The 17,715-nt window shown below is 35.9% G+C and overlaps 6 protein-coding genes across 6 annotated transcripts; 2 read left to right on the plus strand and 4 right to left on the minus strand.

The window, feature by feature from the left end:
• Nucleotides 1-1,252: 1,252 nt before the first annotated feature.
• On the minus strand, nucleotides 1,253-1,821 carry LOC145053183 (uncharacterized). Its single transcript, XM_079001187.1, has 2 exons — nucleotides 1,803-1,821; nucleotides 1,253-1,725 (listed from the first exon to the last, which is right to left on the minus strand). The coding sequence occupies exons 1-2, from the start codon at nucleotides 1,819-1,821 to the stop codon at nucleotides 1,253-1,255; spliced, it is 492 nt and encodes a 163-aa protein (XP_078857313.1).
• A 2,259-nt stretch (nucleotides 1,822-4,080) lies between these two features.
• Nucleotides 4,081-6,087, minus strand: LOC145080707 (UDP-glycosyltransferase 85C1-like). Its single transcript, XM_079023190.1, has 2 exons — nucleotides 5,316-6,087; nucleotides 4,081-5,245 (listed from the first exon to the last, which is right to left on the minus strand). Exons 1-2 carry the CDS (start codon nucleotides 5,833-5,835, stop codon nucleotides 4,308-4,310), a joined length of 1,458 nt encoding a protein of 485 aa, XP_078879316.1. The 5' UTR covers nucleotides 5,836-6,087; the 3' UTR covers nucleotides 4,081-4,307.
• Nucleotides 6,088-7,539: 1,452 nt separating this feature from the next.
• LOC145080723 (UDP-glycosyltransferase 85C1-like) lies at nucleotides 7,540-9,398 on the minus strand. Its single transcript, XM_079023192.1, has 2 exons — nucleotides 8,813-9,398; nucleotides 7,540-8,732 (listed from the first exon to the last, which is right to left on the minus strand). Exons 1-2 carry the CDS (start codon nucleotides 9,324-9,326, stop codon nucleotides 7,795-7,797), a joined length of 1,452 nt encoding a protein of 483 aa, XP_078879318.1. The 5' UTR covers nucleotides 9,327-9,398; the 3' UTR covers nucleotides 7,540-7,794.
• Nucleotides 9,399-10,004: 606 nt separating this feature from the next.
• Nucleotides 10,005-11,774, plus strand: LOC145080739 (UDP-glycosyltransferase 85C1-like). The gene is made up of 2 exons (XM_079023193.1): nucleotides 10,005-10,540; nucleotides 10,721-11,774. The coding sequence occupies exons 1-2, from the start codon at nucleotides 10,021-10,023 to the stop codon at nucleotides 11,656-11,658; spliced, it is 1,458 nt and encodes a 485-aa protein (XP_078879319.1). The 5' UTR covers nucleotides 10,005-10,020; the 3' UTR covers nucleotides 11,659-11,774.
• Nucleotides 11,775-12,731: 957 nt separating this feature from the next.
• On the plus strand, nucleotides 12,732-14,899 carry LOC145080755 (UDP-glycosyltransferase 85C1-like). The gene is made up of 2 exons (XM_079023194.1): nucleotides 12,732-13,569; nucleotides 13,726-14,899. Exons 1-2 carry the CDS (start codon nucleotides 13,059-13,061, stop codon nucleotides 14,667-14,669), a joined length of 1,455 nt encoding a protein of 484 aa, XP_078879320.1. The 5' UTR covers nucleotides 12,732-13,058; the 3' UTR covers nucleotides 14,670-14,899.
• A 70-nt stretch (nucleotides 14,900-14,969) lies between these two features.
• On the minus strand, nucleotides 14,970-16,339 carry LOC145080771 (uncharacterized). Its single transcript, XM_079023195.1, has 5 exons — nucleotides 16,130-16,339; nucleotides 15,631-15,830; nucleotides 15,432-15,533; nucleotides 15,269-15,320; nucleotides 14,970-15,177 (listed from the first exon to the last, which is right to left on the minus strand). Exons 1-5 carry the CDS (start codon nucleotides 16,218-16,220, stop codon nucleotides 15,059-15,061), a joined length of 564 nt encoding a protein of 187 aa, XP_078879321.1. The 5' UTR covers nucleotides 16,221-16,339; the 3' UTR covers nucleotides 14,970-15,058.
• Nucleotides 16,340-17,715: the final 1,376 nt, after the last annotated feature.

Genomic DNA, 17,715 nt, shown 5'->3' on the forward strand with positions numbered 1-17,715 from the left:
GCGTCCATCGTTATTCTGCAGCTATTTCTTTACTAATTTAGGGCATCCCATTCCATAGGAATTTCGTTGGTATTATGTAGCTAATTTACCTACGGAAATTTTTCGTTGTTATTTCCCTATAGCAAAACCCTTCTTTTCTAGCAGTGTCATGGTGATCTGGATGAAGGAAACACAAGGGTTCAACAATAATGGTTTTGGTTTACTAGTGAAGGATCACCTGGGTCGATATTGTAGGTCAACATATGGTTTGGAGCTTTGGCCAAAACTTGGGTATAGAAGTTTAGTAAAGGTTTCTGTTTCAAGATGGATAGAGGGTTGAACTTTCACCGATACAATATTTTCTTTCGAAATTAAATAAAAGTATGATCAACAAGGTGAATAATGTGGGTTTCTTGTAACTATAATGCTAATCTAGGGGCTATTATACAAATAATAAGAAAGTCAAAAATGGCTTTCATCTTTAAATATAATCAGTGGCAAATCTAGAACCAAAAACCATATGGTTCCTTATGAACCCTACGAGGGTTGTATGACTAATATATTTAAACATCTGTTCAATAGTTATAATAAAGTTCTTACAATTGAACCCTACGAGGTCTTATATCTTGAAACATATTCACAATTGCGTCATTACCAATACCTTTTAAAACATTTTTTCAATATACGGCACTAAACTATCACTCAAAAATTAATCACTCATTCTGTTGCGTATATCGGTCTTTATCAACTACATTGCTGAAAATGCGCGTTCCACACTTATTGTTGCTACGGGTAAGATCAATGCAAGTTTCACAAGAAGGTAAACCTTAGGATATATTATATGTTTCTTTTCTTCGACCATCTTTTTGGCAAGGTCTCCAATGCTCTTCAAATCAGTAAATCGTTCATCTTCTCGCACATCTTTAATATAATTTCCAAGTTCCACTTCAAGAACTCGAAGATCATATTATGTTGGAAACTCTTCGGGATAAAGTGTAGCCATTTTCATTATTTTTCTAAATCAAAGGCTTTGAAAGATTCACTTGGGCACAAACAAGCAATACAGAGAAGTAAATTTGTGTTTACTTCATTAAAGCGATTGTTCAACTCTTGAAGTTACATATCAATCACCTCCTTAAATACATCAACTTGATAATGATGCAAGTTGATAACGTTAAAAATATATATACACATATATATATTAATAACTAATGATATATCACAATAAATTTAAAAACCAAGGTGTTAGTTGGTAATAACAAACATTACTAACCTATGAACCTTTGCAATGACTGTATCCATTAAAATATTCATCTTCCAAATCCACGACTTTAACTTTGTTTTTAGCACAAAACAAAGTAACTTTCTCTAAAAGTGGGTCCCATCCTATATCTCTACTTTCTTGAATTGCTTTTTTTGATCTACTTAATTGATTCATAGCATTTATGATATCTTGGTCTTTTCTTTGTAGTATTGTATTCAAATGACCCGTCACTCCCAAGATATCGACCATAAAATGTAGACAAAACACAAAATCAAATGATTTTAACCACTTTAAGATGCAAATTACTTCAGCTCTACGATCACGATCACTATCAAATTCACTAATGTCTTCTAGTACATCACAAATGGAAGCATATATGGTTTGGATATTTAATAAGGATGCAAAATGAGAACCCCATCGAGTATCAGACGGTCGTTTAATACCAACTTCTTGATTTAAACCGGTACCACTCTGAAGCTCACCTAAAATAAACCACATAAGAAATGAATTAGGAGAATAAATATCATAAACAAATGAAAATAAACCACATAAAGAATACCTTCAGCCAATGCTGCCATAACTTTAACTGCTTGTTTTTTTCTTAACTTATCTCATCTTTTGTAAGAAGACCCAATAATATTTAACATTCGAGAAACCACATCAAAAAAATCATTAATCGTCGTGTGATTCTTTGCAACAAACACTAGGGCTAACTGTAATTGGTGAACAAAACAATGAACAAAGTGTGCATATTTTGTTTCATTCATAATCAAAGTCCTCAATCCACTGAATGCACCACTCATATTACTAGCACCATCATACCCTTGTCCTCTAATCCTACTAGGACTCAAATTCCGTTTTGCAAGCACATCATAAATGGTAGCCTTTAGTGACAAAGCCGAAGTGTCATTAACATTTCTAAGGCCAACAAACATTTCTACAACTTCACCTTTTCTATTTACAAACCGCAAAACCAATGCCATTTATTCTTTACATGACACATCACGTGACTCGTCTACTAAAACTGTAAAAAAAAATCATTTCCAAGCTCTCCTATAATAACATTTAAAATTACATCTTAACATGCTTGCACAATATCTTTCTAAATTTCACCGCATTTCATTTGTGCATTTTTTGGGGCATTCTTTAACGCAATGCGATCTACAACATCACATCGATTGGCTAACCACTGTAGTAGTTCAAGAAAGTTACCTTTATTATCTGAGTCTTCTTTCTCGTTATGACCACGAAATGATAACCCTTGTCGGATTAGGAACCTAACACAATCAATTGAAGCATTCAAACACGTACGATATTCTTTTTCTTATAAAGTAGTTTGTTTCTCAAAAGCAGACGCAGTGGATTGTCTTTGGTTCATCAAACTTTGGCACTTTTGGACAACAATAGTGTGTGGAGTTCCTTCTTTGTGGTTATCTATTCCTGATTTCCTATTCCAAGCCTTGAATCCAGATTTCACAAAATGATCTGATCCACCTTGATTGGGTATACTTGATTTGAATAGATAACAACATAAACAAAATGCAGCATCCTGTTTTATACTATATTCTAACCAATATTTATTATCATCAAACCAAAATTGAATAAATCTTCGAGGTTTACCTCTAAAATCACGTGGTGGGAATTTATGATTTAGAGGTTGGAAATGCTCTTTTTGCAAGTATGGTCTTCTAATTTCATCTCTTTGGTTTACATGATAAAATTATATACTCGGTCGTTCAAACGGATCAACGGGTATTGAGTTTAAATCCGCCTTCATATACTTATGTTGTTGTTCGTCATCTTCTTTCTTTTTAAAAAACTTATGCAAAGACATTCTTAATTCTTGATTCTGAAATTGAATATTACAATAGTATCAAATTAATAACCATTATCAATATTTTGTTATCAAATACACAAATCATAAAATCATGACAATAACAACTTGACAATGTTCTCAAATTTCAAGTCTAAATAAATTCTGAAGTTGAATGAGTATTAATCAAATGTTAAGACTGTTAATCAACTAATCAAAACAAGAATTTTGATTAATTACGCTTATAAGTGGGTCATTTAGTTACTTCTTAATCAAATTAAATTCAAGTATTACTCTAAAATCTCTCATGATGTTTGCTTGTTTTTAATTCCACTGATCAATTCCGTTGCTAACGTGTTCTTCAAATCAATGAGACAATGAATTATGAATCAATCATTATCGTACAAAGTTAAAAAAATAAAAAATTTGTTTTGGACCACAACTTGTGGTAGAGAATCATACAAATCAAATAATCAACAACAATAAATCAATCAAAATTTATACAAAGTTACAATTTACAAACCGGCTGTCAGTAGTTGATCACTTGGTTGATGTCGTTGGGCTCATTAACGGCTGGAGGGAGACGGTGGCAAACAGCTGGCGACTTGGCCGAACGGCGGTCGGCGAACGGAGCAGGTTAAAATCGGCGTCGATTTTTGATCAAGAAACGGTGCAGCACAGCAGCGAGGGCGAAGACGACGTTCCATTTCTATTTCCTTTCCTTTTTTTCAAAAATAATTGTAATAGGCTATTGATTAGTGAAAGTGGAATAAAATGTTGGGCTGTTAAATCTAAAATATATTGCTGATGATAAATTTTATTTTGCAAAAAATAATTAGGTAGGTCTTTTTATAAATGACTTCCATTTTCACAGCTTTTTGTATAGTAATAATAATAATAATAATAATAATAATCTAATCTAACTCTTCTAATAAATGAAACCTAAAAATGATCAATTTTTTAAAATGTTTCTTTGACACGTAGCATTTTTCGATGATTTTTATTATTTCTTTTTTTATGGTAACAATTCAAAATCAAATTTTGAAAATACAAAATCATATTCTAATAACATTATTGTGTTTATTTTGCTTAACAAATTAATTCATACCTACTTACAATCGACAATATTCTTTTTTTTTTTTTTTGACATTCATTATTTTTTATCTATATAAAAATTTTAAATATATTGACCGTGGTTTCCACGGTTATTACCTAGTAAATAAATAAATCTACCTAGAAAGCAACATGAATCTAGTTTTTTGAAAGCACACTAATTTCGGCAACCAGTTTTTCAACATCTAGAAACGACGAACCATCAAGATCTGTCGCCATTTCCGCTATTTTCCTCCACTCCATTGCCTTGTTTCTCATCCTCCCCCCGCCTCCGCCCATTAACTCTCTCACAAGCTTCTCTACTTCATCCCTCTTCACGTCCCTCCCCATCTCCATCCCCACCTCCCATTCCTTGCACACTTGTCTGCAATTAGTCCGTTGGTCACCAGTGAACGGGCAGCATATCATTGGTACACCAGCAGACAAGCTCTCGATGACCGAACCCCACCCACCATGAGTCAAGAACCCACCAACTGAAGGGTGGTTCAACACCTCCTCCTGTGAACACCAGCTTCCTATAAACCCTCTTTCTTTAACCACTTCCTCCAGTTCTGCAGGCAAAACTGCACACTCCCCATCTACCAAATCATCCCTGATTATCCAAAGGAAATTGTGGTTACTGTTAACAAGTCCCCAACCTAATTCAAGCAAATCTTTTACAGACATTACTGCTAGACTTCCAAAGTTGACATACACCACAGAATTCGGTTCCTTCAAATGGAGCCATTGGAAACATTCGGGTTCTTCCTTCCATAAGCTATAACCATTGAAAGTCGAGCTTTTGGTTTCTTTTTCTGTTATCTGGTTCAAAAGTAATTGCAGTGGCCCAATGGTGTAGACATGTGGGAACATGGATTTGAACTCTTTGATGAGAGTTCTCTCTAATTCATCAAAAGTATGGATAATCATGTGTGAAATTTTATCAGCATCATGTGCGATTTGGACAATGAATTTTAAAGCCGAAGATTTTGGCCCTACGCCCCAGATATGTTCCGGTAGATCCCTTAAACGGATCTCTTTCATTCCGGGAATATCTATCAAGGTATCAAGATATCCATTTGTCAAACAACTCTCATCTGCAAAAACAATACAAGATGGATTAATTAAGAAAAGATGATGATTTTTATGGACTCGAAATCTAATTACCTGGAAGTGGGACAACTCCTTTCTCCGATAGAATTTTTGCCTGGTAAAACCCCATGAACCCGCAGGCAGCCATGGTCCAGAAAAGGATGATGGGGACACCGAGCTTCTCAGCAGCATAAGGGGTTTGAGCGAAAGTCATGAAAGCATCGGAGATTATACAAGTTACCGGAGTTTCAAGTCCGGCTACAATTTCAAGAAAGGGAGACAAGAAATTGGTCGTAAGGTACTTGGCGAGTTCAACGATGGTTTGAGTTGGATCATGATCGTCATCGTCAGAAGTGGAAGGGAGACCATCTGGAACCGTTTTGAATTGAAAACCAGGGACACCGTCAATATCATGAAACCCACCGTACTTGAGAAGGCGTTTGTGGTTGGAGTGGGTGTTGACGAAGGTTATGTGAAGGCCCTTGTGATGCAGTAGCCTTGCTAGTTTAAGCATACACTTGATGTGGCTTTGTGCTGGAAACGGTATGAACACCACATGATGAGGCTTTTGAGCAATTCTTGATACTCCTTCCATCTTTGTATGTGGAATGCCTGTTGACGAAGTCGAATGATTGTGGAGATCGCTATCACTTTATTGATTTCAAAGTAGATACGACAATCTTATTGAATAAGAGTGTGATTAAGTTTTTTTTTTTATTGAGCGGCGATACAATATTATTAGAAAAAAGAAAAAGAAGCCAGCAAGTAGCTGAACAAAAGAAGATAAACCAAGAAAATAAACACAGCAAGCACCAAACGAAAAGAAGTCTGAAACAAAAAGTAACACCTGCAGGCTGCCAACAAAAGTGAAGCGACTAACAGCAAACAGCTGAATAAAAGAAGATAAACCAAGAACCGTTATTAAGTTTAGTTTTTGTTTTACTTTTAGTTTTTTTTAAACTTTTTTTTGGAGATTTAACCATTCAAATTAAAATAATGTTTTATTTTCTGAAATTTCTATAAAATTATATGATAATTATGGAAGGTCTACACTTAGACCGGCTGACATTTTGGTCTTTAGATGGATAAGAGGGAAGCATGCGTGCGTGGATCTTACTGGGGTTTCTCCTCTCATTGGTTTGGGGAGCGGGGGTTACACAGCAGGGCATGCCGTTTTGAAAGTCGCTGCGTGCAAAGTGATAAAGCACGGGAATGCATGTATAGAAAATCAACATGTGTTTATACCTTTTGCATTCGATACATTTAGGTTTCTTACACCAGAGGCGGTGGAACTCCTCAATAGAGTCCAACGGATCATGCATTCTAATGTCATATCTCCTAGATCCACAAATGTTGTTTTCAAAAGAATTGGTTTTGCCATCCAGAAAGGGCTAGCGGCGCAGTTTGTTGCCTGTTTGCCTTCAATCGATATGTATTGAACTAAAATGTATTTTATGTGTATGTATGTCACTACCAAGATGACAAATGAAAATTCAAAATAACATGAAATAACTATGAACTTGTTTATTAACGAGGGAAATTTGGTTTGTATAACGTTTTTTTAAAGTAATTACAATCTTTTATGCGTTTGATTGCTATGTAATGAAATTTGTTTTATATTTGGTTTACATATTTGTCAAAAATATTGGAAGATAACTTATATAATATGACCAAAATATGATTTTATTAATTTTATGTAAATTACTATTTGTTTTAATAAAATGATAAAACTCTCATTAATTAAACTTTTATGGTCTTACTCACTCAAACATATGTGGAGGTAGGGGTAAGATAGGGTGAGCGGCATTGACTTGTTACCGTTGGTGTGGTTGTTGGTGTGGTTGTGTACATATGTTTTTACTTGTTGTTGTGTGTGAAGGTGTTGTGGCGATTAAGGGAGTCGAGTGCGAGGTAGGGCTTATATGATCATCTAGGTGGAGATTATGAGTTTCTTGTGACTATAATATTAAATCTAGGAGGCTATTGTATAAATAATAGGAAAGTGAAAAAAGATTTTGACATTTAGAATGAGTTACATTTTCATTTATTTTTGTTTCCTTTATATACAATGCACAGCCATCAAAGATGAAGATTTTGTTCATTGATTCCTATTTATTTCTTAACAATATTTTCTTATTATTTATTGTTTGCTTCACTTATTTGCCTCAATTTTAACATATATATATATATATATATATATATATATATATATATATATATATATATATATATATATATATATTATCATATTTGTTCATACGAAGTAAGAGCATCCATAATAATGAGTTTAATGAAAGAATTGAATGATATGACAAATATAGTTGTCATTCAATAGATAAAACTTTGTGATCAAGATGTTAAATTGTTATTCAATGGATTTGCAGTTCAATGGTCATTCGAACTCTCTAATTGAAAACCAAAAATAACTGAAGAAAAAATTTTAGTGAGATGTATGGAATGTAGAATGATAAGGAGACAATCCTTTGAACTCTACGAAGTTCAGTGCACTATGGATATCCTTAGAAAACGTCCCCTCTACCCCCCTTAAATGAATCTAGTTTTTTGAAAGCACACCAATTTCGGTAACCAGTTTTTCAATATCCAAAAACGACGAACCGTCAAGATCTGTCGCCATTTTTGCCATTTTCCTCCACTCCATTGCCTTGTTTCTCATCCTCCCTCCACCTCTGCCCATTAACTCCCTCACAAGATTCTCTACTTCATCCCTCTTCACCTCCCTCCCCATCTCCATCCCCACCTCCCATTCCTTGCACACTTGTCTGCAATTAGTCCGTTGGTCACCTGTGAACGGGCAGCATATCATTGGTACGCCAGCAGACAAGCTCTCGATGACCGAACCCCACCCACCATGAGTCAAGAACCCACCAACCGAAGGGTGGTTCAACACCTCCTCCTGTGAACACCAGCTTCCTATAAACCCTCTTTCTTTAACCACTTCTTCCAGTTCTGCAGGCAAAACTGCACACCCCCCATCAACCAAATCATCCCTGATTATCCAAAGAAAATAGTGATTACTGTTAACAAGTCCCCAACCTAATTCAAGCAAATCTTTTACAGACATTACAGCGAGGCTTCCAAAGTTGACATACACCACAGAATTCGGTTCCTTCAAATGGAGCCACCGGAAACATTCGGGTTCTTCCTTCCATAAGCTATAACCATTGAAAGTCGAGCTCTTGGTTTCTTTTTCTGTCATCTGGTCCAAAAGTAACTCCAATGGCCCAATGGTGTAGACGTGAGGAAACATGGATTTAATCTCTTGGATAAGAGTGCTCTCTAATTCATCAAAAGTATGGATAATCATGTGTGAAATTTTATCAGCTTCATGTGCGATTTGCACCATGAATTTTAAAGCCGAAGATTTTGGACCTACCCCCCAGATATGTTCAGGTAGATCCCTTAAACGGATCTCTTTCATTCCCGGAACATCTATCAAGGTATCAACATATCCATTTGTCAAACAACTATCATCTGTCAAAAATAATACAAGATAGATTAATTAGAAGTGGCAAAGGAAAAGATGATAACTGTGTATGGACTAGAAATGTAACCTTTAAGTGGGACAACTCCTTTCTCCGTTAGAACTTTTGACTGGTAAAACCCCATGAACCCACTGGCAGCCATGGTCCAGAAAAGGATGATGGGGACTCCGAGCTTCTCAGCAGCAGAAGGAGTTTGAGTGAAAGTCATGAAGCCATCGGAGATTATACAAGTGACCGGAGTTTCAAGTCCGGCTACAATTTCAAGAAAGGCATCCAAGAAATTGATCGTAAGGTAGGCGGAGAGTTCAACGAGGGTTTGAGTTGGATCATGATCGTCGTCAGAAGTGGAAGAGAGACCATCTGGAACCGTTTTGAACTGAAAACCAGGAACACCGTCAAGATCATGAAACCCACCGTACTTGAGAAGGCGTTTGTGATTGGACTGGGTGTTGACGAATGTTATGTGGAGGCCCCTGTGGTGCAGAATCCTGGCTAGTTTGAGCATACACTTGATGTGGCTTTGTGCTGGCAACGGTATGAACACCACATGAGGTTTCTGAGCAATTCTGGGTACTGCTTCCATCTTTGTGTTGCATATAGAGGCAAGTGGAATTTAGTGTGCCACAGAATGTCGAATGCCTATTGACAAAGTCGAATGATTGTGGAGATCATTATCACTTTATTGATTTCAAATCAGATATGACAATCATTCAAATTAAAATATTGTTTTATTTTCTGAAATTTTTTATTTTTCTAAAATTGTATGATGATTATTAAATTTTATGAATGTACAAACTTTGTTTACATCTTTTTTTTTCATGAACTTGGTTATTAATAAGGGGAAATTCCAGAAAAAACACAAGAATTTGTATTCATATATGCTACGAAATCTACAACATGAACTTTCTACAATCTGAGGGAATAGTCATCGGTGGCATCGATCAACAATTTTGCCGGAACATTGTTTTTGTCTATGCTTATTTAGCAATTGTTGGCACTTAGCTGTCTATATCTGAATCGTATACATAACACTAATCGAATATCCACAATCGTTACATTATAAGTTTATTATACTTAGGTAATTAAGCACATGTTTTCACCTTTAAATATTCAAATCAATAACTCAAACACCAAAAGCACAAAAAACCATGTCCAAACAAGATTATCGATGCCACCAATGCCTACATTAAGTTTCTCCTAATGACACGTATATTAATATAACACCTTTCAGGCTTTCATAGCACCCAAAAACACACGGTAACTCCCCGCAGCTAGAGATGGACCCAGAGTCCAGAATTGATGAGAAGAAGCCTCATGTGTTGTTTATACCATTTCCAGCACAAAGCCACATCAAGTGTATGCTCAAACTAGCAAGACTTCTGCACCACAAGGGTCTTCACATAACCTTTGTCAACACCGAGTCAAGCCACAACCGCCTTCTCAAGTACGGTGGGTTGCATGGTCTAGACACGGCTCCTGGTTTTCAGTTCAAAACGGTTCCAGATGGCCTCCCTTCTGATGATGACACTGAACTAAATCAAACAGCAGAGGCAGAGCGACTCTTCGTGTACCTTTCGACCAATTTCTTGGGTTCCTTTCTTGATCTTGTAGCTCGACTTGAAAGTCCACCAACTTGTATTATCTCAGATGGTTTCATGACTTTCACAGACACTGTTAATGCTACTGCTGAAAAGCTCAAGATCCCGATCATCCTTTACTGGACCCTTGCAGCTTGTGGATTCATGGCCTATTACCAGACTAAAGTTCTGACTGACAAGGGACTTCTCCCGCTTAAAGGTTAATTACTATCCAAGTAATTTAATCCCTGAATTATCAATTAAAGCTTAGATATTGTTTGGTATATGGCGTAATCGGAAAAGGAATTGCATGTTGATTCCATTCCATCCAACTAAATATGTCCATGATGTTCATGAAAATCCTATTTGACGATCAATTGTATATGTCTTCTTTATGCAGATGAAAGTTATTTGAATAACGGGTACATTGATACCCTTATAGATTGGATTCCGGGAATGGAAGGAGTCCGTTTTAGGGATCTACCCAAACATATGTTAGCCACAAGCGCCGATGATCCTGCATATAATTATCTGTTGGAATCAGCTAGGACAGCCGATAAAGTTTCACACGTGATCCTCCATACTTTCGACGAATTAGAAGCTACTCTTGTCAAAGAACTTAAATCAATATTTCCACGAATCTACACAGTTGGACCTCTACAGTTACTTTTGAACCAGACCAACCAGACTAAAAGCTCAAGTTTTAATGGCTATAGCTTGTGGAATGAAGAACCCGAGTGCATCGAGTGGCTCGAGTCGAAGGAACCAAACTCTGTGTTGTATGTCAACTTTGGAAGTTTAGCAGTAATGTCTCTACAAGAGTTACTAGAATTAGGTTGGGGACTTGTTAATAGCAACCATTATTTTCTTTGGATAATCAGGACTGATATGGTTGACGGGGGATCAGCAATTCTACCATTGGAATTTGAGGACGCTGTTAAAACGAGAGGTTTTATTGCAAATTGGTGTTCACAAGAAGAGGTCCTGAACCACCCTTCGGTTGGTGGGTTTTTGACTCACGGTGGTTGGGGTTCGGTGATCGAGAGCCTGTCAGCCGGTGTGCCGATGTTATGTTGGCCAGTTTCTCATGACCAAATGGTTAACTGTCGGCAAATGTGCCAGAATTGGGGGGTCGGAATGGAGATCGAGAGGAATTCAAAGAGAGATGAAGTTGAGAAGCTTGTAAAGGCGTTAATGGAGGGAATTGAGGGTAAGAGAATGAGAAAGAAGGCCATGGAGTGGAAGAAAATGGCGGAAATCGCTACAGATTGTAATGGATGTTCATCTTTGAATATCGAAGATCTTGTTAATGAAATCACAAACATGTCAACAAACTAGATACCCAATATTTGTTTACGATTCCACATGTGTAAGTGTGTATCAAATAAACAGAGAAGAAACTAGACTTAATTTGCATTTGTTACACATGATATTTAGGAAAGGATTGGATTAAATTGGACTCGATAAGATTTATAGGCTATCATCGATGATGAGTGTGATGACATTCACGCCTTTCACATATATGATAGATGCTGAGTCTGTTTCCATCAAAAAAAAAAGTTTACAATTTTTGTTTAATTGACACCGGTTTTGGATCCGCTCCTATTTATGCAAACTAATGTCCAATCTTGTCATGTTAGGCGTTAATGATGCTCTGCATAGAGGAACAAAAGGAAAGGGCTAAGGGCTAACCGCTTTGTATCTAACTGATTTTTGGTTGAAAATAGGAAGTGTCAAAAATAAGATAATATTCTCCATTAGCATACAAATTTCATTTGAGTTTTGAAATGTCACGTTGAAGATCCTACATGGTGATGCACAAGAGTAGTCCAATACAAGGTACCAAAGTGAAGGAAGAAGATGAGGATATAATAAAAGCATCCAATAAACCAAGTATTCCCAAAAAAAAATGTTAAAAATTAAGAATATTATTAGAATCTCTATAGTTTTCTCTCTAAAAAAGTTTGTACAAAAAAAATAGAGGAACTCTAATACATACAGACACTTACATATAAGACGTGTAGTGATGCCAATTATCCATGTAAGATAGGTGACAAACAAACACAACTAATTTATCATAAGACTACACGCCGATTATCCATATAAGATAGGTGACAATTGACAAACAAACACAGCTAATTTATTATACCACTGCAATGTCACTAATTTAATAGCTTACAAGTTAAAAAGTTACCTACTCTCACAAAAGTAAACCTAAACTAAAGGTTAGTAGGTAATTTTTTTTTTTTTTAAAGTTCAAGGATATATAACAAATTGTTAAATTTTCGTTACTATTTGCTAACATTCTCTCATTAAAAATTATATTTTACTCAAACAGTCTCATATAAGAAATCACAACAATTTATACTAATCTATATGACAAAATCTGCAACATTATTGACTTTCTACATCGAAAAGGGAGCATATACTGTTGCAGAGGCATCGATGGTATCAACAATTCTGCCAGAACATATTTTGTTTATATATGATTTTCAACCATTGTTGAAACTTCTGAATTGTATAATACCAATCGAGTCCCTACAATTGTTACCTTATGAGTTTATAATACTTAGCTGTCGGCACAAGTTTTCATCTTAAACGCCAAAAGTACAAATTAAAAAGACAAATGCGTTCAAACAAGATTGTCGATGACACCAATGACTTCATTAAGACTCTTCTAATGCCACGTATATAACACCTTTCAAGGCACCTAAAAGCACACAGTAACAGCCACAGAGATGGAGCCAGAACCCAGAAACGATCAGAAAAAGCCTCATGTGGTGTTTATACCATTTCCAACACAAAGCCACATCAAGTGTATGCTTAAACTAGCAAGGCTACTGCATCACAAGGGCCTTCACATAACCTTCGTCAACACCGAGTCAAACCAAAAGCGCCTTCTCAAGTACGGTGGGTTTCATGGTCTAGCCGTGGCTCCTGGTTTTGAATTCAAAACGGTTCCAGATGGTCTCCCTTGTGATGACGATACCGAACCAAATCAAACCGCAGAGCAACTGTTCCTGTACCTTTTGCCCAACTTCTTGGATTCCTTTCTTCATCTTGTAGACCAACTTGAAATTCCACCAACTTGTATTATCTCAGATGGCTTCATGACATTCACAAACACTGTTTATGCTGCTGAGAAGCTCAAAATCCCAATCATTCTTTACTGGACCCTTGCAGCTTGTGGGTTCATGGTGACTTACCAGACAAAAGTTCTGACCGACAAAGGAGTTCTCCCACTTAAAGGTAGTTTGTGTTGTATTTATATGCGTATACAAAATCAATTTTATTCCTAGAGACCAATCAAACATGATCCAATAGCGATTCATCTCATCCATCCAACCAAACAAACCCTGTGAAAATTGTATTTGAAAACCACTCATTAATTTGTTGTTCATGCAGATGAAGGTTATTTGAAAAACGGGTACACTGATACCGAAATAGATTGGATTCCAGGAATGGAAGGAACCCGTTTGAGGGATCTACAAGAACATGTGTTAGTCGCAAACCCCGATGACCCCACATACAATTATGTGTTGGAGTCAGCCCGGACAGCCGATAAAGTTTCACACATGATCATCCATACATTCGACGAATTAGAAGCTAATCTAGTCAAAGAGCTTAAATCCATCTTTCCTAAGATCTACACAGTCGGACCTCTACAATTACTTCTGAATCAAATCACAGAAAATGAAACCCCAAATTCAAGTTCTAATGGCTATAGTTTATGGAAGGAAGAACCCGGGTGCATCAAGTGGCTCGAGTCAAAGGAACCGAACTCAGTCGTGTATGTCAACTTTGGGAGTCTAGCAGTAATGTCTCTACATGATTTACTTGAATTAGGTTGGGGACTTGTTAACAGCAACCATTATTTTCTTTGGATAATCCGGAATGATTTGGTAGATGGTGGTTCGGCGGTTTTGCCGCTAGAATTCATGGTGGCAGTTAAAACAAGAGGCTTTATAGCAAGCTGGTGTTCACAAGAAGAGGTGCTGAACCACCCTTCAGTTGGCGGGTTCTTGACCCATGGTGGGTGGGGTTCGGTGATCGAGAGCTTGTCGGCTGGTGTACCGATGTTATGTTGGCCGGTTTCTCATGACCAAGGAATCAATTGTAGGCAAATGTGTCGGAATTGGGAGGTCGGAATGGAGATTGACCGGAATGTGAAGAGGGATGAAGTTGAAAAGCTTGTAAGGTCATTAATGGAGGGAATTGAGGGGAAAAGGATGAAGAAGAAAGCTATGGAATGGAAGAAAATGGCGGAATTAGCTACAGATGTTGATGGATCAACTTTTTTGAATATTGAAGAACTTGCTAATGAAATCACCAACTTGTCGAGAAACTAGATACCCATTTCTTTCCAACAAAACTTTTTAGGGCTATTTTTATTAATGAAAATTAGGGCATTCACATCTTTTGCATAGATAAGTGATTGAGAGCGAGTTTTTGTCCCACCTTTCGATTGGGAAAAAAACTTGTAATTTCGTCTCATTGACAGTTTTTGTCCCACCTTTCGATTGGGAAAAAAACTTGTAATTTCGTCTCATTGACATCAATCTTTATCGCAGTCACACTACAGTACAGCCTATTTTGTCAGTCCTGTCTTACTTCACAAATGGGAAGCAGCTAAACCAACAACCAAAACATGAAAATATTTATATCTAATTGATAATTTGGTTCAAAATAAAGTCTCAAAACTAAGACAACCATGTCCATTATCATACAGTTTGAAATTTTACGTTGAAGATCCTCCATAACGACGCACGAGTATAGCCCGATACAAGGTGCCAACGTGAAGGAAGAAGATGAGGGCAATAATGACATCATCCAATAGACCAAGTATTCCAAATAATGCTGTCAAAATTAGGAAAACATTTTATCAATCTTTTTAAGTCTGTAGGCATTTAGCAAATCTATGTAAGTTGATCTGAGTTGAAAACCATACCTTCGGGGATAATGTCCACTGGGCTGAGTACATAAATGACAGTTGATAAAAGCTGTGTATGAAAAAAAAAATAGTAAATTGTCGTGGTAGTAACCAGTAACTAGTGAGCAATCATATTCATATATATGCAATAAAATGAAATTTATTATTATTATTAACTCACTGCCAGAAATACGCGTGCTTTGATGACAAACGGGAGAGATCTTTGAGGATCCATCACTTCTCGGAACAATCTTTTGATCAGAAACGGGAGGTCCTGTAGTCTCTGCAAAAAAAAAAAAAAAGACTTTGAATATGGATCTTGAAGAAATATGATTAGTTTCTTTCTTAACTTTTTGGTGGAAATTATAATGATTAGTTACCTGGCTTAGTCCTGTTGAATGTGAACCAAAGATTCGGTTATAAGATTCAATCTTTCTTATAATCTCAGAAGCTTCGGGATTATCAGCTTGCTCAGAGGATTCCTGGCTAGGAACCAACAAAGTAATATGGCGACGACAAAGAGGGCATTTACATGGCTGTAATGCAGATCCATGATTCCAAACTTCTAAAATGCAATTTCCTAACAGAGAGAGGGGAAAATGCATATTAGTTATTAATGTGATCAAAATTCATATGCACACCCTTAAACAGATGACAAAAAATCCTCAAACATACAGCTATAATCTTCATGCCAAAACCCTAATTCCTTGAATAGGAATAGCGTGTTTTGCCCTATGCGCACACAGACACTTCAATTGACGAAATAAACAACGGATATACGGGGATTCTCCAAAACTGCTTCCAAATGGACTGAATGCGATCTTCTTAATGTTAATTTAGAAAAGAACGGGAACAATTAATTAGGATATGAACACTTACCGCAATACCAATGAGAGCAATTGGCTTGATGCGGGATATGGAAGTTGCCATGGCAGATTGCGCAACAGTCGTTTGCTGGTGGTCCGTCCATATTGGAACTACAAAATTCGATTCTCACTCGCTGCACGTATTGGATTTGGGGTTTCTCTGTTGTTTTGTTTTGTTTCTCTGTTGCTTAATAGTTAAGAATATGCACGGAATCCTCTTATGAAAGATATTGTAACCGACACGCTTAAGAATTTGTAGTAAAAAAAGGGTTACGCGGGGACGAAAACAAAACTAGGGGCCGAAATTAACACTACAAAATAAAACTAAATAAATAAATTTTAAATCTCTAATCTAATACATTAAATTAAATAAAGATCTTTTTGTCAAATCAAATTTTCATTTATTTTGTCATATGTAAGTTTATGGTTATTTTAAATTAATTTTTATTTCATATAATATTTTTTGGTTTTTTTATTTTATTAAATTTCATATAGTATTTAGATATAATAATAAATAAATATCAATTTCATTAATAAACTTTCCTTATAATTCCAAAATTACTAAATTAAAACTTCATTAGTTTTCTTTCTTTATTTATCTAAATTATTTGTTTAAATTTAAAAGAAAAAAAACACTTTAATTTTGATATTTCAATATTTTCTTACTTTTCTTATAAATTCAAACTTCTCAAATGTTTAAAATTTTATATTTAATTTTTCTTTTAAATATACCTATGTAACACATAGGTCTCGCACCTAGTTAAAAAAACAAACAATGGACACCTTTTCATGTTGATATAGAGTTACAGACTATATTAAAAATTAAGTAAATGTTTATAAATTATATAATAAATTAATAAAATATATGACAAATTAACAACTAAAAAAAACACTAATCTTTTACAAAATAAAATAATTAATTGTAACATCTTGATTTTCAAGTATTTCTTTTTTAACAATTAGTTGGTGATTATATTGCAAAGTTGGTCCCTAATGGCAATTTCGTAATTTTTGGGTATGGCTTGCGTATGTTGGGCGTATGTTTGTACGTTGGGCATACGTAGCCAGAGTGCAAACCCTGAAATTTAGGGTTTGGACCCTATTTAAGCATCATTATAGCCTCATACCCTTCCTTAACTTCAGCCTCCATTCCTCATTGACCTCATTTCGAAACCCTAAAGTGTGTGAGTGTATTTTGAAGCATGGAGAGTCATTTTGGTACTCTTGGTGGCAAAGGAACAACCTAGAAGTGGTGGTGTTTCACTAAAGGCCTTGGATCCAACATCTACACTCCCTTGTGCACCTTCTCAAGGTATAAAGCTCCAAGTTTAATGAGTATTTCATTTAGATCTATTTTTAGCTTCAAGTTGACACCTTTTGTCACAAATCTTGATCCTTGTGAGTATGAAATACTCCAAGACGTTTGAGTTGTCCTTTCATATGGTTTAGGGTGTATTAAGTCATAAAATGTGATATTGGACATTAGTTTCTTTCCATGCATGAACTAGGTTGTCTTAATGAGTCAAGAAGCTAGGGTTTTTGATGTTAAGGTCTTAATAGCCATGTAAAACCATAAAGTTGGAAAGTTTAAGAACACCT

This window comes from Lactuca serriola, chromosome 1 (genome assembly GCF_051521515.1).
Source record: "Lactuca serriola cultivar US96UC23 chromosome 1, Lser_US96UC23_V15, whole genome shotgun sequence".
Classification (NCBI taxonomy): domain Eukaryota; kingdom Viridiplantae; phylum Streptophyta; class Magnoliopsida; order Asterales; family Asteraceae; genus Lactuca; species Lactuca serriola.

Excerpts from the sequence above, each read along its gene's own strand:
- LOC145080707 (XM_079023190.1), bottom strand. The coding sequence starts at position 5,835 with ATGGAAGGAGTATCAAGAATTGCTCAAAAGCCTCATCATGTGGTGTTC. Across the intron at positions 5,246-5,315 it reads AGGAGTTGTCCCACTTCCAG|ATGAGAGTTGTTTGACAAAT; the intron begins GTAATTAGATTT and ends TTGTTTTTGCAG.
- LOC145080723 (XM_079023192.1), bottom strand. The coding sequence starts at position 9,326 with ATGGAAGCAGTACCCAGAATTGCTCAGAAACCTCATGTGGTGTTCATA. Across the intron at positions 8,733-8,812 it reads AGGAGTTGTCCCACTTAAAG|ATGATAGTTGTTTGACAAAT; the intron begins GTTACATTTCTA and ends TATTTTTGACAG.
- LOC145080739 (XM_079023193.1), top strand. The coding sequence starts at position 10,021 with ATGGACCCAGAGTCCAGAATTGATGAGAAGAAGCCTCATGTGTTGTTT. Across the intron at positions 10,541-10,720 it reads GGGACTTCTCCCGCTTAAAG|ATGAAAGTTATTTGAATAAC; the intron begins GTTAATTACTAT and ends TTCTTTATGCAG.
- LOC145080755 (XM_079023194.1), top strand. The coding sequence starts at position 13,059 with ATGGAGCCAGAACCCAGAAACGATCAGAAAAAGCCTCATGTGGTGTTT. Across the intron at positions 13,570-13,725 it reads AGGAGTTCTCCCACTTAAAG|ATGAAGGTTATTTGAAAAAC; the intron begins GTAGTTTGTGTT and ends TTGTTCATGCAG.
- LOC145080771 (XM_079023195.1), bottom strand. The coding sequence starts at position 16,220 with ATGGACGGACCACCAGCAAACGACTGTTGCGCAATCTGCCATGGCAAC. Across the intron at positions 15,321-15,431 it reads AAGCACGCGTATTTCTGGCA|CTTTTATCAACTGTCATTTA; the intron begins GTGAGTTAATAA and ends TTTCATACACAG. Across the intron at positions 15,178-15,268 it reads AGTGGACATTATCCCCGAAG|CATTATTTGGAATACTTGGT; the intron begins GTATGGTTTTCA and ends TAATTTTGACAG.